This window comes from Musa acuminata, chromosome BXJ3-3 (genome assembly GCF_036884655.1).
Source record: "Musa acuminata AAA Group cultivar baxijiao chromosome BXJ3-3, Cavendish_Baxijiao_AAA, whole genome shotgun sequence".
NCBI lineage: Eukaryota > Viridiplantae > Streptophyta > Magnoliopsida > Zingiberales > Musaceae > Musa > Musa acuminata.
In genome coordinates this window covers 6,402,562-6,427,495 of record NC_088351.1, presented here as the reverse complement: position 1 = coordinate 6,427,495, position 24,934 = coordinate 6,402,562, and the positions used below count along the sequence as shown (strand labels likewise).

The 24,934-nt window shown below is 38.8% G+C and overlaps 3 protein-coding genes across 6 annotated transcripts; 1 reads left to right on the top strand and 2 right to left on the bottom strand.

Annotated features, from left to right (window-relative positions):
• Nucleotides 1-552: 552 nt before the first annotated feature.
• LOC103977700 (4-alpha-glucanotransferase DPE2) lies at nucleotides 553-11,399 on the bottom strand. Of its 3 annotated transcripts, none has more exons than XM_065143730.1 (23): nucleotides 10,897-11,366; nucleotides 10,697-10,820; nucleotides 10,566-10,621; nucleotides 10,314-10,441; nucleotides 10,050-10,179; nucleotides 9,716-9,912; nucleotides 9,249-9,327; nucleotides 9,080-9,118; nucleotides 7,324-7,443; nucleotides 7,062-7,163; nucleotides 6,833-6,916; nucleotides 6,456-6,698; nucleotides 6,237-6,363; nucleotides 5,997-6,070; nucleotides 5,830-5,901; nucleotides 3,516-3,635; nucleotides 3,290-3,387; nucleotides 2,899-3,058; nucleotides 2,717-2,815; nucleotides 2,179-2,376; nucleotides 2,010-2,103; nucleotides 1,592-1,765; nucleotides 553-691 (listed from the first exon to the last, which is right to left on the bottom strand). In XM_065143730.1, exons 1-23 carry the CDS (start codon nucleotides 11,248-11,250, stop codon nucleotides 681-683), a joined length of 2,883 nt encoding a protein of 960 aa, XP_064999802.1. In that variant the 5' UTR covers nucleotides 11,251-11,366; the 3' UTR covers nucleotides 553-680. The 3 variants fall into 3 exon arrangements, with proteins under 3 accessions (XP_064999802.1, XP_064999803.1, XP_009391560.2); XM_065143731.1 differs by having other exon boundaries at nucleotides 666-685; nucleotides 10,897-11,365; XM_009393285.3 differs by lacking the exon at nucleotides 553-691 and having other exon boundaries at nucleotides 1,369-1,765; nucleotides 5,997-6,068; nucleotides 6,238-6,363; nucleotides 10,897-11,399.
• A 2,308-nt stretch (nucleotides 11,400-13,707) lies between these two features.
• LOC103977699 (uncharacterized) lies at nucleotides 13,708-17,164 on the bottom strand. Of its 2 annotated transcripts, XR_010494910.1 has the most exons (4): nucleotides 16,956-17,164; nucleotides 15,648-15,947; nucleotides 13,839-13,963; nucleotides 13,708-13,746 (listed from the first exon to the last, which is right to left on the bottom strand). XR_010494910.1 is itself a non-coding variant. In XM_009393283.3 (3 exons), the coding sequence occupies exons 1-3, from the start codon at nucleotides 17,126-17,128 to the stop codon at nucleotides 13,897-13,899; spliced, it is 540 nt and encodes a 179-aa protein (XP_009391558.2). In that variant the 5' UTR covers nucleotides 17,129-17,164; the 3' UTR covers nucleotides 13,708-13,896. The 2 variants fall into 2 exon arrangements, 1 of the variants encoding a protein (XP_009391558.2); XM_009393283.3 differs by having other exon boundaries at nucleotides 13,708-13,963.
• A 5,370-nt stretch (nucleotides 17,165-22,534) lies between these two features.
• Nucleotides 22,535-24,695, top strand: LOC135633465 (cytokinin dehydrogenase 4-like). The gene is made up of 5 exons (XM_065142929.1): nucleotides 22,535-23,144; nucleotides 23,230-23,357; nucleotides 23,448-23,708; nucleotides 23,802-24,064; nucleotides 24,151-24,695. The coding sequence occupies exons 1-5, from the start codon at nucleotides 22,568-22,570 to the stop codon at nucleotides 24,467-24,469; spliced, it is 1,548 nt and encodes a 515-aa protein (XP_064999001.1). The 5' UTR covers nucleotides 22,535-22,567; the 3' UTR covers nucleotides 24,470-24,695.
• The last annotated feature ends 239 nt before the right edge of the window (nucleotides 24,696-24,934 follow it).

The window sequence follows — 24,934 nt, the reverse complement described above, 5'->3', positions numbered from 1 at the left end:
GGGAAACAGGGTGCTCTGTTTCTATCGCACCACAGCCGGAGCCGCTGGCGATGCTGGCAACGGCGGTGCGGCGGTGATCGTGCGGCCGAGAATCAGCGGCAGCGGTGGAGAAGGAGGAGTCGGCGGTGTCACGGTTGGGAACAAGGGCAACCGGTGAGTTGCCCTGTTTCTGGCACTACGGACGCAGAGCAAGGAGGATCGGCTGCTAGGAGGCGTGCGGCGGTCGTCGCACGGTGGCCCGCAGCGGTGATGAGTCGGCTGGGCGACGACGGCGCTGGAGGGGAAGATGAGTGCTGGAGGCGGCGCGGCTGCGATCGACAAGGGGCTTCGGCAACAGAGGAACTCTGTTTCCGCAACCGTTGCAACGAGGGGCTGCGACCCAAGGGGGGCGCACGACTAGGGTTGCGGCTGGGAGGCGGGCGGCGGTGATCGATCGGCCGGGAAGCAGCGGCGGCGGTGGAGAAGGAGTTGCCCTGCAGCGGCGGTAGAGAAGAGGAGCAGGGCTGCGGCGGAGTGGGACGCTGGCAGCGTCGTCTCCTGGCAACGGTGGTGGCTCGGGTGGGAGGCGGCGGTGGACTCTGGCCGGAAGTGGGACAGAGAGCAGCGACGGGCGACGGGTGGGCTGGCCAGAAGCAGGGGGTGCGTGGCTGCGGTTGCTGTTTCTTCTCTCTTTCTTCTTTCTAGCCTAAAACTAAAGAAACGGGAGAAATGAGAATAATAATAATCGTTTCGAGGGGATCGAATAGTATTTTTCATAAATTTCGAAAAGAAACAATTACATCTCTATTTATAGAGTTCTACCCAAGTCCACTTAAACTCTAATAATAAATAAATATATCGAATAGTATTTTTCATAAATTTCGAAAAGAAACAATTACATCTCTATTTATAGAGTTCTACCCAAGTCCACTTAAACTCTAATAATAAATAAATATAAATTTTAATAATAAATAAATATTAAATAAATCTCTACTTGATTCTAACTGAATCAAACCGACTCAATAAACAACTAGACTAAACAGACTCAATAAACATTATTCAAAAGCTCAGAAAAATAACTAGACTATATCAGTTTTTTTTATAGTATCAGTGAATTATTATATTTTCCAATTATTCTTTGTTAACACAACTCAGGATTAATCAAACTAAAACTATTGACATCATGATTTAAAATCTTAAGTAGTAAATATGTACTGGAATTAAATATTAACTAAATATTATCTTTTACAAAAAAACAGTTTTGAATTAATAAAATAAGAATATTTTAAATGGATATGCTTTTTGCACCCACAAAATAAGACAAAAAGAGAACCACTTGCACATTTTTAGTACTTGCGCATTTTCTCTCTCTACAGCATCAGACCATCATCAAGAATTATGAATCATTATTTCTGGCTCATGTACAGAAATCAATAACAAGGATGAAGATAGCCTTGAAGTCTCATGGACATGAGGATTTTATTCTTCAATAGTTTACCCCATACAACTGACACTTATAATATGGCTAGATGATATTTAGAAACTAAAAGTTCTTACTTGAAGGACAAGTATGGAATCAAAACAAGAATGTGGCTTCTCCTTCATGTGTTACCATTTATCTGGACAGCAGAAATCTTTTCCTGGACTTTCTCCATCAGCTTCTTTTCTGAGCTGGAAGCATTTGTTTCATTCACAGGATCTGATCTCCCACTACTAAGTACCATATCTTTAATGATTGTTTTGAGATCCTCATCAAGCATCAGTGAGTCTAAAGTGACATGTACACCTGTTCGCAACATAATAAAGAAGGATGATAACCCCATAAAAATGTCATGCACATGCAAAACAAGGAATGGAACATTCTGAGTTGCATACCAATTAAGTTGAATAAAAGTCTAGAAGTCTAACCTGTTATTTATAACAATTATCATAGATCTTAAGAAATTTAAACAACTATTGCAAGTTTGATTTTGATAGGAACCAGTTTGAATTAAAATTGAACAAATAAGAATCTCTATGATGAAACTTACGGTATCGCCAATAATGCTTTGGGTTTGTAGGATCATTGATTGTCTCCTCCACAGCTGGTCTTGTCGTGTATTCTTCTCTTAGTGCTAGCAAGTCCTACATTAGTAGCAAAATCACTGTTAGGAATATCTCACATGGTTTTTACTTCAAATATGGTTCACAATTAAGTACCTGAAGAGGGAAAATTGCCCACATCGATGGAGCTTGCATGTGTTGCTGAATGATGAAGTATGCTACTTCTGTGGTGCAACGAGGAGGCGGCATATCATTGCATCCAGCAACACTTATATAATAACGACATCTTCTCTCTTCATCTTCCTCCCACCAAGCACGCATGGTGGAGCAGTCATGGCAAGATGGTGCACAGACCTGCACAACCGAAGTGGTTAAAACTCTAATTATGCTCTTTTAAAAGACACACTGACTAGAGGATAGTCATTCACCTAACTGCAAATTATCAGGTTTAGCAGGTTATTCTCATTAATGTTTTGGTTCGAGTAACCTGATTGGGCTACTGATGGTTATCCAATAGTTGACAGGTGACAAATTTTATGTAGCTGTTTTCAACAATAGCAACAAATTTTATGGCTCATGCTTTCTCTTTGGTAATGTTATCAAGAATTTACCAGATAAAACAAACGTGAAGAGAAATAAAAGCTAAGTGTTGTCAATATTGCTTTGTAAAAATGGCAAAGATAAGGAACCTCACAGTCATATAGCTGTATTGAGATGGTATACCAAATTCCACGTCCGGTTCACTAGGCATTCTCTGAATGCGTAAACCAATTAAACCCAATTCTTGCATTACCTGGATAAGCCATGATATGGGGAACATCATTAAAATTGTTGAGATTGAAAAGGTAAGATTAACTTGAAAGTAAAAGGACATACTGGATGAACACAAGAAGGAATGAGTCCAAGATCCTCCCCACATGCCAACATATCAGATGAGTTCAAAAGGACAGGTAGAGTCTTCATTGCATTCTGCCGCCAAAGGTTTTCTTGCCGGCAGAAATAGTAATCATAATATAATCTTTTAAGAACATTTTTGCTGTAGCAAGGAAGTCTTGGTGAGACATAATATTACATATTAAAAATTCAAGGTATCAGGTGAACTCAATACCTACAGTAAGATAATTAGGAATTTCCTTAATTACAAGAGAGAATCACGAAAACCTAAGTTCTAAGAGTTAAGAAACTAAACATGATAGCCCTCAAATGCTGATATTTCCAAATCGATAGGCAAAGAACCCTATACCATTAACTAAAAGCATACAATTACCTGTGCTCATCTAAATTTTTAAAACTGGAAGTATCTTCAATATTGAAACGAGGATAAAATTTCCTTGCGTCTTCAGGATCCCTGATCAGTACTATATTCTACAGAAACAAAAGTGAAATATTAATTTCCACACTATTTTCTGTAGAAGTTGACCAAAATCAGACACATTCTTGGCAGAGAGCAATGCAATTTACAATTATTTCTGGTTCTCATTAACATATTCTACCTGTAGAATATCAAAAAGATCTTTCTTTATCTTGTCTTCTTTCTCCAACCACAATGATATTTCGGTCATTGATTTAAGTTTGGCTATAATCTTTCTCTCTGTGTTGCAGTCATCCTTGAACTGAAAATAATAAAGAAAATGTGAAATGAAACTTAAGAAGACGGAAAAACTTTGATAGAAATGATTAGCCTTGGCTAGTCTCAATAAGTTTGGAACATTGACCCAATTTACATGGTTACAAGCAAAATTGACTAGATTTATAAAAAACTAAATGTTAGTATAACATATTTTATTATACTGTTGACTTCTTTTGCCCAATCTATGTTCATTCCGAGACATTAAATGGTTATGAAAATCTTATCTCTTAAAATTTCAAGCACTATAATTTCTAAACAGTGTAATATATATGATAGAATCACACCATCATACAGTCTCGACAATTACAGCATGAAACATGGAGTCTGTATATACATTAAATTTTCAAGTACTGAATAAACATATTTCATCACTGCAATATGGTTGATGTTAATCCAAGCATTATTGAGTTACAGCATGCATAAGTTCATGAATAAGATTTCAGAAAACTATAAACTCCAACATTTATAACTCCGGAGCATTTATATGTTAGTTTGCATGTGTGTGTGTGTGTGTGTGTGTATATATATATATATATATATATATAGATAGAGAGAGAGAGAGAGAGAGAGAGAGAGAGAGAGAAATAAATGTGGAATCCATCCTGGTGAATGCTGACTCAAAAGCTACATAACCCCTAAATTTTTCTTCCCTATGAATAATTAGACACTCCTACCATTCTTGTGACACTATAGGGGACTAGCATCAACAGTCAAGGAAATGTTGGAATAAATATATATGCCTTAATTTGCTAATTTCTGATAACTTAGACTAAGCATTTCTGGACAGTGCTCCACAACTCCCTCAATCTAGGCTAGAGTGTATTCCATTAAGGCTACCTAATGCACATTGAATGGCTTCTTGTTGAATTTGTCTCACATCAAACCTCACTAGTGGATTGTGGGTTATATGTCGTGTACTGAAAGTGGTATTATGAATTTAAGTGGGAAATTATAATACTATAGTAGTCCTACGTCAAGAAATAAGAATGGTCTGAATTCATATAGAGAAAGCATGACTGCCCCACTACAAATTGACTTGTTATAGCACAAATTAATCCTCCCCAACTACATATAAAGCCCAAATCTCCTCGAGAAATCACAAGGTAAGCTTATAAGAAGAGAGTTGTTTTCCTCAAGTTTCTTAAATGCAAAATAATTCTTCAAACCAAGATTTTAAATCACGGTCTGGCACCGGATTCAATAATCTACTAGACCAATATGGTACCAATGTACCAGGCAATATACCTACTTAGTCAAACTGTACCAATAACCTTGACAGTTGACACTTGTTAGTCTAGCCACTTACACAATGTCCCTCAGGCCAAACTGATTCATAGCAGTGATTGATACAGGGTTACCCTAGTGCTCATTTCTTAAGGAGAGAATCACAAGTGGTGCAACCCATCTGCTCATGCATATGGCCTCTTGAACTCGGTTAAAAGGCCCTAAGAAATGCTCATGCATACAGTCAATAAGTTTTGAATGACATATACAGAGAAGATTTAGGATAAAGTTACAGTTTTGTACAACTTGGAGTGATTTAAAATGAACTATTCAACCACATGCATAAATAGAAGTCGAGAATTTTGTGAATTGTGATGTCACTTTCTGCAGGTGTGTTTCTAAAACCACATTTATCTCAATATGAATTGTATATTTCATTTGAACTAAGAGCACAAAAGACTGCATAGAAGTTGTCAGGTTAATCTAGGGGTTGCACATTTTAGCAATGTATCTTATGATGTCAAGTTGTAAATAAGAGAATCTGATAAAACATGTTTGTCAATGGTGCAAAAGGGTTGCAGACACGTTTGTCAATGGTGCCTAGTGAGAGCCTTGAAGCTTTGAGAAGTATTCAAAAATTCAAGCTATTCATCTTTGTGCATTGAATGGGTCAAAAATGGAACACAAATGTACAGAGTTTTCTGGGTTTATATTAATCAGAAAGAGTTTACAAGACAATTAGCATGTACATATACAATAAGGGACATAAGATAAGGTACCAGTCACCAGTTAGCATGACCAAATACAAAGATGTTCAATGTTTCCATATTAAATATGGTCAGAAATATCATGATGTCAATAAAACTGATATTCCTTATCAGAAAACAAATCTGAAGCCAGGCTTGGTTTAGAACCAATAAAATACAGAAAAAAAGTCACAACAATGACATTACCTCGTAGCAGAGTTTTTGATATTCATTGAAAAAATTTGATGCAATTACAGTCCAAAGAGTTCCAAACTTTTCCTGCAATAAAGAATATCACATTATACTATAATATTATATAACAATGCAAGTGAGTATCAATAAGATGTTGCAAGGAAATCAAAGTTGATGGTAACCTGTAAAATATCTTGCCGAATATATGGTTGGCTCAAGCGATTGAAATCCCATATGCCTTCCCTCTCAAGCTCCTATAAATTTTATGAGAAGTTTGCAAAGAACAAAATGTTATATGGAGATATTTGATGATAATTACAAAGATAAAAGTTAAAACTATGTCTGTAGTTATCTAAAAAACTTTCTGGATGTATGGCGAAGTATGTTACAGTTGCTCCTTAACTATGGGCTGTACTGTAGTACCTGGCTCAAAGCGATAGATGGACGAAATTTTCCAACTAAACCAGTAACAGCATGATCCGGAAGTTCCCAGATTCTAAAGAAACCCAAGATATGATCAATCCTATAAGCTGTAAAATACTTTGCCATCTGTTAAACAAAGAAGCCAAATTATAAGGGAAGTTGAAAGAAAAAACCAGTTCGAATAGATGCCTAACTTTAAAACTGATACTCCACGGCACCTGTGTTAGACGAGCTCGCCACCATGCATAGTTATCCTTTGACATTTCCTCCCAGTTATATGTGGGGAAGCCCCAATTTTGTCCATTTTTGTCAAAATAATCTGGAGGTGCTCCAGTCGATGTATTCATACGAAATAAGTTTGGATATACCCAAGTATCTACACTGTTTCTGTCAACACCTATTGGTAGATCTCCTTTCAAAACAACCTTTTTTTCCCTTGCATAATCTGCTGCTTCTGATAACTATCAAGAAGAGAAACTGATGAATTACAGAATGCAGTAGCAAAATGGCCAATGCAATATCTGAATTAATAAATATATATACACAAAATCAAAATATATCCCTGAATTTAACAGAATAGGTCATCTGTTCTTACTTGCACATGTAGATGGAACTGAATATAATAGTGGAAGCATATAACATCATAGTGTAAGGCATCCTCTGAGACCAGTTTCTCAAGCTGAAAATTCGTAGTAAACAGATTAATCATATTTACTAACCTAGATGACATGCCACCAAATGATCTAAAATTCAGGACAAGTATGGTGTTTACAACAAGAAACATTCATGGAGCTTTCAAAGATCAGAAAGAAATTCTCAAGTACCTTCTCACTGGAAAAATGAGAAAAGCGGCCCCATTGAGTGTGGTCTGAGGTCTCAAAAAAGTCTCTCAGAAAACAAAATGCTCCATATGGTTTCAACCAATTCTGTTCAAAGAAATTATAGCCATAAGGAACGAGAATATACATTGATCATCATCAATCTAAATCAAATGAAAAAACAAGATTTTAACAAATTGTGTTACAAATATAACAATTGCAGCATTACGAATACCGATTGTTGAGTAACACTATGTGAAATTCCTACCTCATTCTCCGAGAGGAAGTTTTTGAAAGAACTTGAATTAAGTATCTTAGATTTTTCTAGATTGAATAGTTTTTTTGCAATTGATAATTTAGCAGCCATTGTAGCCTCATAGTCAACATCCTGTATAAACAAGAAAGAAAAGCTTCAAATTAAACAGGAAAAATCTGAAGTTGCACACTAGATGTTTAAAGAGTCAAATCAAATAGTGAGGTGCAACTATGGCGGTCTGCTGAAAAGAATATTCAAGTTAAGCTTTCATGATTCTACCAATGTGGCTAACAACGATAGAAGTTCACTCTATAGCTCTACAAATTTTTAAAAAGTCAAACTAACATGTCATATAAGGACTTCCTGAAGTATTTTGAGGAGCAAAAGCTTAGCTTAAAACATCTCTAGAACACGTCGACTATTTTGCTTAATTACCATGAAACTGTTGACTTGATTATTGTTGGCAATCAAAAGCCTCCTCAATTGTCAGCAAGACAAAGTACATTTTTTCCTGGTATAATACGTGAAGCAAATTTAAAAAGCCTATTTCTCCCACAGTTTACTAATTATTACAAAAGAATACAGATAACTGCAAGATTAATCTTCAACCATAATATTTGAACCCTCTAGAGATTGTCGAGTTTGTCCTTTTCTTAATACAATAAATTCAAAGATCTATGTTTGAAGAATTTTGTCTTAGTCTTCATATAAGTAAACGCAGTGAAAAGCCACCATCCTGTCTTGTTACTAACAATAAAGAATGAAGAAACAAAAAAAGAGTACTTACATAAGCAAATTATATATTCCCTTCAAATATGTCCAAGGTTACTGGTGCACAAGTACAGGTTTTTCAGAGGCTATTATTGAACAGTGACTTTTTGAGGGATAAATATGCAAATAGGTGATTTTCCCAGGGTATTTAATTTATTGTAATTATGTCTCTTCTTTCCTGATATTGCTAAAAATATCCTTCATATATGTTCAGCCTCTGACTCACTTAAACACAGTTTTTAAAACTTTGATTTTGTATTTCTAAAATAATGTTTATTGTATTCAACTCTTAACCACCAAAATGATTTCACTAGCAAATTTCATACACCAATGGATCTAATTCTGAACATGACATGTTTAGTTCATCCATTAGGAATACAAGTCCTTGAACATGATCCTTAAAACAACCCTTCAGTGATTGAAATTTCGATAGTAACACTTTGTAACTAATTTGATGTATATACCTTTCATCATATCAAAGCATTATTGGAGATCCCTATTCTCTTAAAACAAACCATATTATATTTGAAGAAGCTTTGTCATAGCATTTTCTTTTATAAAATTAAACAAAACTATGTGAAATCCTTCTTGTTTTCTCTTTTATATAATGTTTCATTAACTCCTTCAATGATTTAATTTTGTACCTTAAGAATGTTCATTCCCCCTCTAGTATGGTTCATAAGGTTAAAGTTGCAACATTCTTTTCCTGTTGTGCTTATAGATTGGAGCTAAAATGCTTCTCCTCATGCTTAGTTGTTTCTATAAATTTAAAATTGCCACTCCGCTTATGGAAGCAAAGGAGTAAAAGTGTAGAACAATAGGTAACATTTCCATCTTCCACAAATAACAAAAGAATAGACCAATAGCATTTAAAATAATAATTCAATATGAGATGAATTTGGATGCAAAACATATGTAATGGACAAAAGAACCCCATACAATGAGCAAAAGCATTATTTTCTTTCGAGACAAAATAAATTAATATCAAACGTATTACCTTTTTATCAAGTTGTTCCTTTGCCCTCAAAATCTCTTCCTGCAATCAGATACAGCACATAAAAGATAAATAATGAAGAGATCGCCAACCATGTCCAAATACGAAGCAAACCACATTGGCATGAAACTTAAATTTCAATAAAATCAATAAAAAGGTTTCAAGAACAAACCTTAATATCTTCTGGAATGTTTTCTGAAAGCGCTTGAACTCTCAGATATAAGGGATGCAATGCGAATACAGAGAGAGAACTGCCAATTTCAGAATCTCAAGTATTATACAGAAGAGCAGTGCTGATTTACATAATATTTGTTGGTGAAAATATCAGCTGGTGAGTATCTTTACTGTAGATAGCAAGTCCTAGGATTGAATCCCACATTCATCTTAAATTAGTTACCAAAAGGATATATTTAGCAATTCTGCATCCACAAACTTTTTAATAGCATCTATATGCATAGGTACATGGCTAATAATGAATCTAGGACTATCGATTAAGTACCCGCATATAGGTTTCAGCATATGAACTATCAGAAGGTAGGACTATACATAGGTTGCAGCATGTGGTTGATACCTGTTCTTTGCTAAATGAAAGAAAAAAAAAAGCAACATAGCTGGCTTCAAGGAGAAATCCTTAAGTACCTGTACGGATATGAATCCCACCACATTCCATGAACTGAGGTATCGTTGACTGGAAGAAGCTGCACAAGGTGAAAGCCACATTCAACAGCCCAATCAACAAGTAACTTCAAATCTAGGAATTCTCCAACTCCAAGATCATCGCTTGACCTAACAGAGAACATTGGTATAGCAACTCCAGCACCCCTCCATGGAACTGCCTGCTTAAGTAAATGCCAATCATTAAGACTCTGTCAATTATATTCAGCATAACACATGATAAAATGGAATTTCAACAACTAACAAATCAAATATTACTTAAAGGTTATAAAATTTTGAATTAAAATCTAAACATTACCCGATAGGGACCATCAGCCAGTATAACATAGTTAGGAGGATGGCTCGATTGAAAGTCAACAGCTAACTCTCTGTTGGGACCAAGTTCAAGAGACGGATCCTTCATTTGGTGAACATGGCAATACTTATATGTGTGACTATGATTAGGGACAAAACAGAAAGTTCGCCAAGAAATAGACGATAAATAACATGGAAAACATCTGTTAAAAAGAAAAGCTCAAAAGTAATCATTAGAATCTCCAAGAAGAATGGGAAAAAAGGATATTTGAGTGGGAATTCATATTTTCTCAATACACATTCGGCTTTCCAAGTAAAATCTCCAGCATATCGTAGCTTTAGTCCATCATGCGGCCTCCATTTTCCTAGTTCGGAGGCACTTCCAATAACATGAACCTGCACAACTATCACTTTTCACAACTACAACTAGCTAGCAAAAGAGAATTAATTTAAGTTGATAAGCCTGACAAGTGCCTTTAGGGAAAAAAAAAATTGGAAAAAAAGGCTGATGTAGACTTACTGATGCTCCATCTTTTACTTTTGGGCATCTAATCATAAATTGAACGATAATAGAATCTGCGGGAAGCAACTACAGCATCAGAAATGAAGCTTCTGAAATGAACTATTGCAAAGGAAATTGAGGAGGAATACCTTGCTGATCCAGGATTTTCTCCAATTCCTTAGAACTTTCATCGGCAGCTGCCAAGCTTTTCTTTCCACCACTAAAAATGACATCTTTGAATGCGCTTCTGACGAAAAGAGTTTCCGAAGCTTCCTGCACGGGGACGACATACAAGATGGATACACGGAAACCCCAACGCCGCAGCAAGAAAGATCAAATCAAACTGCACCTGCCAAAGATCACGGATCTCCACCACGGCTCCTTCCCGGACGCCATCAGGCAGGGTGAGGCGCCGCTTCTTCCCCGCTTCCGATCGCAAGACATTCCTACCGTCATCCACCACATAGTAACAGTACTCGCAACTGAACCCGACGGAGACGGCGACCTTCCCGCACCAAATCAGCTCGTCGCCCTCGTGCGACGGGCCGAGTGCCAGCCCCTGCTTCACGTTCCAGGATCCGAGCACCGGCTCGGAGCCGCAGACGAGGAGGCTCTGCCCCCACTGGGTGTAGTACGGCAGTCGGAAGACCAGGGTGACGGAGCTCAGGGACTTGATCCCGGGGAAGAGTCCCGACTTGAGCATGGCTTGCGGAATTGGATTGGGTAGGAGGGGAGAGGAGAGGAGGAAGAGTGCAGTGGAGGCAGGGAAGTGACGGTGGTGACGGATTTGGGGTGCGCTTTATGGGAAGAGAAGGATCGAACGGGTGGTGGTGGCTCGTGATATGCCGTCGTTTCCCGTGATGTGGCGTGGCGAGGAGAATGTGATCGATCGAGAAGTTAATAATTAGTTTTATAATTATTAATGTCAATTAACATTTAATAGTAAAATAATAAAGATTGGTAAATATCAAACTTCTTTTTCAGTTGTTATATAATGTATGTATAAAATAATATCATTAATTAGATAAAAGAGTAAGTAAATTTTTATTTATAGTTTTACAAATTATTCTCAGGTCTTTCCTATCCCTTCTTTTATGATTAATTATTCATGGTATTGTTATGTGTCACATGTATATTAAGTATTTACCTCAATATATTTTTTTTATTAATCACCTGTATAAATAATTGTTATGCGTCTCGGACGACTTCAAAAGAGTGAGTGATACGTAGTTTTATCTTTTTTAGAAGCATGTGAGCTCCTAAAGAGACCTAACGAATTTACGAGTCTTTGTTTCCTATACTCTTTAATCAACGTGAAACTAAATAATTTTACCGATATTTCCTTCCGTAGGAAAGCCAATGGTTTATAGCCAATGTGCACAGCTCCAAAAGACGAGATTTATGAACTTTGATTCTCATATACTTTCGGGACTAAATTGATTCCCGAAAAATATCGAACTCCGGGAGAAAAGGCACGTGCACCGTGTAAAAGCATTGGACGGTGGAGGATGTTTCAACTTTTTCTTTGTTTTGTTTCGTTTTGATTTCATGGGTGAAGTGACGTTAGTGTTTTGGTCTGTTTTTTAAAGATAAAGTTGTCCGTTTGTGAAATCTAATCATATTTAAGTTTAAAGAAAAAAATAACCAAAAATTCTGTATGTTTTCCTTACGAAAATATCACTAGAGTTTTGTATCCGATATCACCATCGAACTTTTTCTTTGTTTTATTTCGTTTTTTTCTAAAAATAAAGTTGTTTGTTTGTGAAATATAATATATATATATATATATATATCATCATCCAAAGAGATTTTGTATTCTTATTTTTCTTGTGATATTTTTGGCACTTTATATTTTGTTGATCGTATTTATATTTTTTTTTAATCAAGTTTAAAAATTAATTAAAATTTATTATAGCATTAAGTCATCTTTTTGTTATTAAGATCCTATTATTAGAAAAATATTTTTTAGTTAGATTAATATCCAAAAAAAATCTAATAACTTTTTCTGACGAAGATCACTTCATATGTATAAACATTTTCATATCTTTCAAATTTTTAAAACTTCAATTTCTGAACCATTAAGAAATGCTATGATTTTTTTTTCTTCCAAATCAAGGACATAATTGCTCAAAATAAAAGTTGATTGTCATCTCAATTTTCAAGATCCTTGATTTTTCACCCATAAATAAATAAATATATATATATATATATATATAAACAGGAAAAGAAGCCTTGAGAACGTCAATTTTATCTAATATTTGGACAGTGAACGCAGATCACTGTGATGGAAAAGGGCAATTACTGTCACATTCTTTCTACAGCAGCTCATTATTTTTAGTTTACGTGATGATTGTCGTATTCCGATGTTACTGTAAAGTGCATAAAAGATATTAGACTATGTCAATATATAATATTTAAATGCCTAAAAAATCTTCTTCTTTTTTTCCGAAAGTCTCTCGTTTTGTTTTTCCTCAAATGATGTCCTTGTTCCTTATAATTATGTAAATATTTTTCATAATCATCCCCGAAACTCTCAAAGTATTCGACAATAGAGTTATCACGTTGATAGTCGTGCTTCAATCAACAAGAGCAATCATGCTATCATCGATAACGTTTATCGTGCGCTTTTTAATCATTGGACAACTTTGAAGGACATAACGATAAAGGAAACAATAGAAAATGAATAGAGTTAAAGGAAGAGGACGAGACGAAGGACATGGAGCTTATGGAAGAAAAGAATAATAGAAACTAAGGTGATGAGGATCACAAAAATGGAAGAGGTCAGATTTGAAGGAGAGGACAAAGACGATAAAGCCTCGTAACAAAGTGAGGGCGACACACGACACAACTAGAGATATTTATGAGATTATATAGGTATGTAGAAAACATAAAAAAACATGAGATATCTTACGAGCCAAAAGAGGGACTTTTTCCGTAAAAATCGCCAAAGGAACAATATGAAGATTATTGACCCCACTTGGCACGTTAGACTGCATGTTGACCGCGGGTTGACGTGCTCGAGTTTATTCGCACGAACTGCGTCCGCCTCGCGTGTGTCGGTCGAATCGCTCGGTCGGTGATGAATTGGGACGGCGGCTTGCACGCGCGACCATGTGAACACCGTGCGACAAGCCATGGATTGAATCCGGTGCTCGGTATATCCATCAAACGTCACAGATATCATCATGTCATTTGCAGTCTACATGAAGAGAGAAAAGAAAGGTCAGTTCAGTCTACAAGAAGGTCACAACTATGATGGCCGGATCCTGTGGCTACAGTGAAGTGAAGTACACGTCCATGAAACATATGCTCCTCGCAAGATGATCACAAGCAAAATGGTGTTGACGGGCTACCGAGATGACTCTCCACGCTTGCTGACGAATAACTTTCCGACATCTTCAGTAACCACATTGCTCCTGACAAGGCCAAAAACAAAGTTCAATTTGATTATGATATTACTGCCAAGGAAATTAAATGTGATAAGAATGACCGAAAACCAACACTATAGTGCTTTAAACACAGGAAAGAGCTAACCATCAGCCACAGCAAAATATAGAAGAGAAGTGAGATGTTAATGGTTGAGAGACCAAGAAAACATGAATTCAAATATCGAGGTGATAATACTGACATCTCAACTAAATTTGTATATGCAGCAGCATATCATACCATCGCACTTCAAGAGAGATTGGTAAAGAGCTGCTACTTGACATTAAATTCCCTGTTATTGGAAATTCTAGTATACCATCAACCAATCAGTCACCACACAGATAATGACACCAAACATCAACTAATCTGTCAAATTTTCTCTATCCAAAGCAAGTCATTTATGCAGTTTATTGAACACTTATAACACATGCATGTCTCAAATTATGCTCATCTAAGAATCCTTGATGATGACAGCTGGTAATGGAGATAACATTGACTTGAATGTTAAAAATCTTAACTCAGAAATAATGCCTTGTCAAAATTTGAGCAGTTTAAATAAATTTGCAAACAAACTAAGCTACTTGAAGTTTTGCTATATAAATCTTAATGGAAAGGGGCTACTTGTCAATTTGACTAATATAGAAGAAACTGTTGTTAGATGTAGCAGCAAGAGTAAAAATATAATATGTATGTTCATTCATTATGCTGAAAAACCATGCAAAGAAACCCTCCTTCCCTCGCTATGACTAAAATATTAACTACCAGATGATAACACCTGATATATTACAGATTGGTGTGTGTGTGTTGAACAAGCAATTGTCCAAGAGAACTATGTGAGGAAGAAAGGGGCCGACTCATAATTAAACAAGCATTTCCAAGCATCAAACTTCATGGCTTCTGATATAGTTTTTAATCTTTCTACTCCCTTGGTCATCATCCTAGTTGGTGGAACATGGATGCTCTAAATGTTTGCCTTACTAGTATCAGATATGTTTCTGGTGGATATGTCTAATTACAGTGTGGGATGCTTCACTGAAGTGACAGATTCCTAAAATAATTATTAAACTTTTAGATATTTGGTAATAAATGAGAAGCACTTTCTGCCTAAAAGCTAGGCAGAAACCTAGACAACGAAATGCTTGAAACAACATACCACTATATTAATAGTATTAAGAACCTTCCATGAGATTATATTAATGAACTTCTTTATTGATATTTGATATACAAATACCGATAACAAAGAATTACAATGTTAAGCACTAAGTGAGTTGCAAACTTACAAATGTTAAAGGCATGTAGTTATATAACATCCACATCCTCGGAAAATAATCCTTCCTTATATATATGCATTTTACCATTCACGTGCACTAGGTGCTATGCGGATCATTGTTATCCATGTGCACCCAAGCACTAACACCACAAAGACTGAAGCCCCAACCTCTTGACTCAACCAGGAAGCAAGAAACTAAAAAGTTAAATGCAATTTAATGTGATTTGTAGTCACGGATAATGGAAGCACACCCTTTAATCAGATAACATGGAAATTCTTGCTCATCTCATCCAAAATAACCAGTAAACATCATCACACACCAGTAGTTAATGAGTATAATAGCATGGAGATTCTTCCTGATTGAACAGAAGCTAACCAACTTCCTTTAGTTTTTATTCCCTTACCTCCCACTGAGCTGTGGTGGAACTAACAAGCCACCCATTGTGTTGGGAACATTTCTTGAATGTGTTGATTGTCCTCTGGGATGTTTACTAGATGGTTGAGGAAAGGTAGAACCATTTGACTCTCTCTTCCTTGATGCTCTTTCTGCAATTGCAGCGGCAACTCTAGAGGAGTGATCACCAACCATGTGGTTTGACTCATAGGACGGTGCTGCAAGTAGAACTGATACATCTGGAAGTCCTTCCAATGATGGTGGCGGCAAGGAGACTATAGTTGAAGGTTGATCTGTCACTATGGAGTTTCTGGAGATACATTCAAAAGAATAAAAAAAAAAAGTAATGGAGGTTAGAAAGCAGTAAATCAATAATATAATAGTACAAATTCAGATGCTCCTATTGCTAGCAAAATAGAGACCCTCTTACAACGAGAATCTTTGTAACCTAAGGTAAGCCCATAACTGAGTTCATAAGTTGTTACCGTTGTAAAACTTGCAGATATTCATTTACTCTAGATAGACAGTCAACAATCGAGAAGCTACATGGGGAAATGTGAAGTATGACAAAATGCTGAAAACTCCATCTGTCTCATCAAATGATTTGTAGAAATAATTCCTCTCAATAACTTTTACAAGAACCCTTCAATTTTGTTTTTTATGCATATAACAAACATTACCCAAATCTCTAATATTTCTTTCCACTATTGCAACAAGCAAATGTATGCTATTTTCTACAAATAAATTAACATGTCACTTCAAATGATGATAATAAAAAAGACAACCAAATCGAAAATTACGGCAGAATTCCAACATAATATCTGCATGCTCAAATGCTTAATGATTTGCTCAAAAGCATGCTTTTTCCTCTTCTTTATCATCTTTCTGCATTGTGCCGTAGAGCTCACTGTATAATTCCGGTCGCCCTTATGCAGAGTTAAAGAAAATTATATGTCTTATTTACAATATCGCGCTTTCTATGCTCAAAGGTTCTTCTTGCTGCCCTTGGTGACGTATTACACCTAATTTGGAACCCTAAGGCACAAAACCCCAAAGAAGAATCCACAACTAAAAAGTACCTTCCTTTACGGTTGTTCTCCCAAATCAAGATGAGTCTATCAAGAAGCACACTCTCATGAAATATGGCCAGCTAAAAAGTACGACCCTTGAAATTTTGCGTAGTTACGATGACCGAGTATGCCGAAGTATATCACACCACCACTCACTAATTTTGGTTGTTTTAGAACAGGAGAATAGAAAGGATCAAAACCCCTTAACAAAACAAAGAAACAATGGAGAGGAAGGAATAAAAGATTACTGATTTCGGCGATTGGGAGGTAGAACCGAAGAAGGCGGCAGCGGCGACGACGGAGGAGGAGAAGCGAGCGAAGGAGCAGCAGATTCGATTTGCTTCTTGCCCTTATCTTCTTCTATTCCGTGCAAATCGATCTCTTCTTCTTCATCCGAAGAGGCGTAATCCACCAGCGACATCTCCCCCTTCCCTCCTGCGACACAAGAGTGCTCTTCTTTCCTAATTATTATTATTATCATTTATTAGGTGCTTAATATTACGCGGATGCTTGAGAGTTGGATCTTCCACTGTCGGATCCGAGCCCGTTCAAAGATGCGTTGTTTTCTCCACAGTGGATGCTCCGCAACTATCGGATCCGAACCCGTTCGGAGATGGGTCCAATTGCGACGTTGTTTTCATCGCACGAACGCGTCCCCATAAAACCTTCCCCAAAACCATCCTCCTCTCACAAACCGGACCCGTGGGGCCGACTGAAGAGCTCCGTACGGACATGGAGAGTGTATCAGAGAGTTCCAATCTCATCACACGTAAAAATAGATGTTGCGACGAAGAAGAAGAAGAAGAACAAAGCAAAAAAGAGAAATAAAATAAATTGAATTCTTGATGGAAATCGATTTGTTAGTAAACAGTTCCTTATAATTATTCCTTTGATCGAGTTCTAAACACGTTTTGTAAGACCATCCAACAAGCTTTGTACACATTTGGTCTCAAGAGGTAAAGATTTTGTTTCTTATCAACAATAAGATGATAGATTTAATGACTAAAGTGATTTTGACATCGATTACGTCACAATTAGTCAATTATCATAAATCGTCTATTTTTTATTATATAAGAAAAGACACTGAATTATCACATTCTAATTTATTATTCTTTTAACCTATAAAATCAAAATAAAAGAAGAAAAAAAAAATGTGTGCATTGTCACATTTACATAAATCATATCTCAGATTTGGGTGATTGATAATTTGACTCGATCCAATTCTAACTTATATTTAGAAATTATGATTTTTTTCGAGTTATAGTTTTTGAGATAGCATTAAATTCTTTATATCTATCACACGGAACCTTATATCGAAAAGAAATTATCGACTAGACATCTTCGATGCTCAAATTAGAAAATCATAAAATGATTTTAGGAAATATAAAAATAATTGATATATTTCTTTTAGAGCTGAAGTGTTTCTAATCGTTTACCGTTATGAAAAATATTCTTCAAATATAATATTTTTTAGAACATATAATCAAGCCGTGGTTGAAAGTGAATATTTCCCATCATAATATCATTATATCCCAAATTATATGGTAGTGTTGTTTTAGTCATTGTGGCAAAAGAATGCTTCGTTTATTGTGTGTGATTGGGCTAAAAAAGATTTGGCAAAAACCTCTCCAACCGAAAATTCAATGGTTTTTAAGTATCATGGGCCCATTTTCACCCAATCATCAGCGTCTTCTAACATGAGTTTCTTTCTTTTTCTTTGATTATTCCGTTTTACATAAAGAAGTTTAAAATTCATAAATTGAGAAAAATAGTTCTTTGAGGAATTCTTGAATCTTGATGTTTATATGTAAGTCATAGTCTTTAATATGGAATTAAGAAAATTCTACAAAGGAATTCAATTAATTGTTTTCAATAACAAATTTGAAGAAAGTGCAAGAACAATAGCAAGTTCTAAAGTATGTTTGCTTCCATCTTTAAAAGAAGTGTTTGTGTTCATAATTCTCTACGATACAGTAATGTTGTTTTTGGTCCCCAAATCAATATGAATTTGAGAGTTAAATAAATGTATGGTTACAATTTTGAGAAACAAGCATTACGGTTGGAGATGAGTTTGTAAGCGAAATAAGGAAGTGTTGGTAAAGCATTTATGACAAAAATGAGAGTTTAAACACTTAATTTATAGTGGACTATTGCTAATGTTATATTTAAACGGATCTAAACTCTTAGCAAGACGATTCAAGATATTGATCCTCGACTTGATGATTAAGTTAACTTGGATCCTCGACTTGATGTTCCTATATAGACAAAGATGTGTGCGACGAGATTACTCTGATAATTAAGTTAGTCAAGAAATAAATGAGAGAGAATATTTAAAAATTTTGTTTCAATGTAAAGCATATGATTCGAGATAATATTCTTTTGATTATATTTGATTTTGAGAATATTTTTGATAGGAATTGATGTTGGCTTACTTGGACAAGACTCGATTGACTCGTCGATTAATAAAGAATATTTTGTAGTAAATCCATGTAGTTTATATATAGCCAAATTATATCATAAATTAGACCTAAATCGGCTCCAAAACAACATCATATTTATATCTAACACTAAAAAACGGATGCCTCTAAACGTGAAATTAGATTCTCAACAACTATTTTCCATTCCATGGATCATCAAAAGCACTTTGTTCAATATGGCTAATCGGTGTTTCTCATTTCTTATCATATGATCGAATAAAGTGATTTTTCCCAATTATATTAGACCGACGACATCAGATGATCCAATCAAAGATTTGATGAACCTTTCATTACACCACTGTTGTTGGATCCTCGTGTGACCGGGAATAGATTCCGATGAGAAGAAGAGGATAAGAAGGAACAAAGGAGTAGCAAAGTCGTTTCGACATCTTATGTCTTCTCCGAATCGTCCTCAGTCAGATCTATCAGCACTGCATATCAGCAACAAACACGCAGAATGGATAATTCACATGGGAATTAAATCGTGTGGGGTGGGGTGGGGAGGTGAGAGCGACTTTGAGACAACACAATCTTTCCCACCACATCACTGCGATTCTCCCGTACGTGTTCTCTTCGTCCTCACCGCTGTTGCAGACGATGGCTTTTCCTTTCGAGACCACCACCCATCTTTGGAACTCGCCGGTGGAAGAAAGAGGCTCCCAAGAGTAGTCTATTTGTTGTCATATTTCGTTCGTCGAAGACATTGGGTTATATGAATGGATCAGCTTCGATCTTGTTTCTGTCTGGTCTACACTGCTCCTTTCCTAGTTAATATCTTCAAATTTAAAATTATTATTCATCTAATTTAATACTCTTTAACGATTACGTGATATGATTGAAAGAATAAAAAATATAAAAATTAAGATGATTTTAGATTTATGTAAGATATACTATAAATCTCTATTGATCCAATAATCATAATGGTCCTTTAGACCAGTCTAATTCTCGTTACGGATCGATATCTTTATGATTCTCGGATTAGAGGATGATGTTTATTGATAGCTTAACGTGTCGTTTTCATTTGATCGAATAATCTATTACGTTGAAGGTTTAATTCAAGGCATTAAGGTTATCAAAGGATTTAGAATCATGTGATTAAGCTTAATTTCAATCAAAATGAATGATCCGAAGATTATTGTTGTTAGGAAATAAAGAGAAGCCAAGAAAAAAAAAATCTTTTTTTTCTTTTTCACGGTGTTACATATAATGAGTGATGCACGGAGGACATGACTTCCTTGACATGCTTTCCAGCGGATGCATCATATGCACATAACACATGAATTGTAAGTCACATCAATCAGTGGAAATCATGAATCCTGTGTGTGTGTGTGTGGGTGCCACAGTAACTTGTTGTGTCTTAATCTCATGCGACGACATCACATCAAACAAAGCATTTCTTCTTTCTTGTTTATTTATTTATTTATTTATTATCAAAGTGCATTAAGTCTCATGAATTACTTCATCATCATATTGTTATTCTAAAGTGTATTCCTTGAGACACCAACAATATGAGATTGATAGGGGAGGGAAGGAGGTGAGCGGAGCTACGTGAGTCAACGTAGTCAACCGACATCAAAGATGAGATGCTATCTTCCTCTAAAAGACTTGAGGAGAAAGTGACACGTGGATATATTATGTAGAAGAAGCGGTCGGTCAGCTCTTGCGGTCTCTTCCTGCGCATAACGTGTTGGAAGCAAAGGATTAAGAGTGTGACAAATCGAGTAAATATTCGAGAGATAAAGGAATGGCTATCGGGTGGACCGGAAGGAATGATTGCGATATGCCTGTGATCCCATCTCCTACTCTTTCTCTTACTACGGTTGATCGATCCTTGGGAAATGGACGATTCTCCTCTGATGATGATGAAGAGGGGCATGGAAGATTGCATGGAGTAAGAGGCCAAAGGTTTGGCACGACTCGCAGGAGACCTCTGCAATCCTGTATTATATGATCACCGAGGAAGTAGGGGAAGCGCTCACTCCAGTTTTTACTAATCTTTAAGAAGAGGCACACATCGACGGCCTCTCACGATCGTTCCCAGGAAAACCAGTCACTGTAATTTGGTGATGACAAGGCCGAGAACAGTAGGACGAGTGACGAATGGCGTTGCGCAGGGCAAAAGGCCGGAGACCGACACGGGGGGAGGGAGGGGGACAAGACATGAATGGAATGTAGTTGAGTTGGAGAAGACGTGGCGAGAAAGGGGAGGGGAGGGGCCAAGTTTATTCCCATCCCCTGAGCCTTTACCAGGTGGCCCTCCTCCTCCTCCTCCCCCCTCACCACTGGGGTAGTCTTGCATGGAATTGTTCCTGTTGGTCGTGGACGTCCGGCAATGGCGATGAGATCGATGATGTGGCGATCACGTCGGCCCTGCACGCCGCCGCGCCATGTGTCGGCCGCTCCCTCGGCCGGCCCATCCACATGCGCCGCGACTGTTGAGCAAAGTGGAGTACATGAGAGGAAGTTCACAGAAAGAAAGCATACAGTTTCACATTCCCCCTCTCATCTTCTCCTTCCCAATCATCCCCTCGATGACTCTCTTCCCCCTCCAATAATATGAGCTTATTCTTCCGTTCAACGTCGAATCATCCTTATCCATTGTAAATCTAAACCGTATACAACTCGCTCTCTCGCTCTCTCTCTCTCTGTGCGCTCCTGTGGGCGGTGCTGGTGGCAACAGTGACGCAAAGGCACTCGGTTGTTCGGGAAGCGTACACAAAAGCCTCACCCACAGTGTGCACTCAAGTAGGGTAAAAGCTGCGAGTGGGCTGGTGGCCCCCCACCTGATACGTATCCTACCTAATTTGGATCCGTGGTTCTCTTCTCCAGTCCAATCTCGATCGCGACCAGATTGGACTCGATTGGATTCGTTCCCATCGAGCCAGCCTATTGGGAAGCGTAGGATTTGGTTGGCTACCTTTATAGGCATTGACCACTGCAGCCAACAACACACCACTAAACACACGGCCTGCCCAATGATGAAACCTTGAACCAAATCTCTCCCAACTTGGTGTTTGTGCTTTTGCCTCGTCGCCAGGTGGTAGGAGTCCCCCGACTCGTCCCTAACATGGCAGCCTCTCATTCCCCCAACGCATCTCAGCTTGCAGGCCCCCACTCCCCCACCCCGCTTTCCTCTCCCTGCGTGTCGATGGCCATGGGAGAAGCTTCGCCATGTGAACCTCTCTCTGCTCGTCGCCACCAAGGAAAACAAATAACAGGTGACGAAAAACGAAACCTTTGACGCCGACTTGGACCCGAGACGCAGCCGGTCCACGTTGAATCCAACACTGGTTTGACCACCCCACCAACGCACTCACGCCCCCGACCTTTAAATCTCCCTCCTTCCTCCTTCCTCCTGCCACTTCCACTGCTCTCTCCAAACCATGCATTACTTCCTTGAGCTCTTCGTCGTGTTGGTCCTCGGCAGCGTCGCCATGCATGTGTCCGACCCCGGCGTAGCTTCCTCCCTTGAATCGCTTCGGATCGACGGCAACTTGAGCTTCCATGACGTCTCCCTCGCCGCGAAGGACTTCGGGAACCGGTACCGGCTGTTGCCGTCGGCGGTGCTGCACCCGGGCTCGGTGTCGGACGTGGCGGCCACGGTGAGGCACGTGTTCAGGATGGGATCGGGGTCGAAGCTCACCGTCGCGGCCCGAGGCCACGGGCACTCGCTGCAGGGGCAGGCGCAGGCCGACGGCGGGATCGTGGTTCGCATGGAGAACCTGCGCGGATGCGAGACGAAGGTGCACGACGGTGAGCAGCCGTATGTGGACGCCTCTGGGGGGGCGTTGTGGATCAATGTTCTGCTTGAATGCCTCAAGCATGGCCTGGCGCCCAAGTCGTGGACCGACTACCTTCACCTCACCATCGGAGGGACGCTGTCCAACGCCGGGATCAGCGGGCAGGCGTTCCGGCACGGCCCCCAGATCAGCAACGTCCACCAGCTGGAGATCGTCACTGGTTCGTCTTCTTCTTCTTCTTCTTCTTCTTTGGCAAGCATCACCATGTGTTCTGTGCATGATTTGGATCGAATTGTCGAGTGCAGGAAAAGGCGAGCTGCTCAACTGCTCGGCCGAAGAGAACGCTGATCTCTTCTATGCTGCTCTCGGAGGCCTCGGCCAGTTCGGGATCATCACCAGAGCCAGGATTGCGCTTGAACCTGCACCGAAGATGGTACAAAGATCACAACACCTTCCACACCAACAGAAGTGATGATTAATCCTCTCTCGCTCTCTCTCAACAAGTCCATGATTTCTGGCGCAGGTGAAGTGGATTAGAGTGCTGTACTCTGACTTCGCCAGCTTCACAGAGGACCAGGAGATGCTGATATCATTGAAGGAGACCTTCGACTACATCGAAGGCTTCGTGATCATAAACAGGACGGGACTTCTCAACAATTGGAGATCATCGTTCAACCCACAGAACCCTGTTCAAGCCAGTGAGTTCGACTCCGACGGCAGGATCCTGTTTTGCCTGGAGATGACGAAGAACTTCGACCAAGACAACGCCGAGATCGTGAACCAGGTAAAGATACTCCACACCACATCACCTCCCATGCACGTCCGAATTGGATCATCCCCTCAAAAGTCTAGTCCTCCTCCTCCCCTGTGGCTGCAGCAAGTCGAAGCTCTGCTGTCCAAGTTGAGGTACATCCCGTCCACCCTCTTCCAGTCGGAGGTCTCCTACCTCGAGTTCTTGGACCGAGTTCACGTCTCCGAGGTGAAGCTGAGGTCCAAAGGCCTGTGGGAAGTCCCACACCCATGGCTCAACCTTCTCATACCAAGAACCAGGATCAGAGATTTCGCAGCACAAGTCTTCGGCAAGATTCTCCCGGACAGCAACAACGGCCCCATCCTCCTGTACCCACTCAACAAATCCAAGTAAACCACAGTAGCCCATCAAGATCATCGAACAGTGCCGCGTCACTGCATCTCGACACTAATCTCTCTGCTCCACTCCACTGCAGGTGGGACAACAGAACATCGGCAGTCATTCCAGACGAGGAGATCTTCTACCTGGTGGCCTTCCTGTCCTCAGCACCATCTTCCTCGGATCACGACAGCTTGGACCGCGCGTTAAAGCAGAATGATAGGATCTTGGACTTCTGCAAGCAGGCAGGCATCAGGATGAAGCAATACTTGCCATACTACACCATGCAGGAAGAGTGGAGAGCCCATTTCGGTGACAGATGGGAGGATTTTGCTCGGAGAAAAGGCGTTTACGATCCTCTCTACATTCTTGCGCCCGGACAAAGGATCTTCCAGAAGGCGGTGCGGTCCTCGTGACGATGGCCTCGGCGCAGCGCCCGCAGCTCATCTCGTACAGGAAGAACTGCCACAGATAGTTACTCCGATACAAGACCTTCTTCTCAGCTTGAAACGAAGCCATCCATTATGAAGACCTGCACAAATGTGGCATCAGCAACTTGGCATGTAATGAACCATGGATTTGCCACAAGGCATCAGTTTCTTGCTTCAAGTATAGAAGGGAAAGAAAACATATTGCAGATGATGTACATTTTGTCAGCTAAGGAAAATAGCATTTCTGTTGTGAAATGAAATCGGCATATTAACTTGGAGTTAGTATTAGAGGTTGATTAGGAGTCATTCTGTTGTCTATTGAGTAAATAGTATGACTCTGGTCAACCAGAAACAGTGAGTCCAATACCCAATGAATTAAAGAGAGTGAGTGAGTTTTTGAAGATCTTCTGAGAAAATATGTGATCCTAAACAACCATCAAACAACAGGAA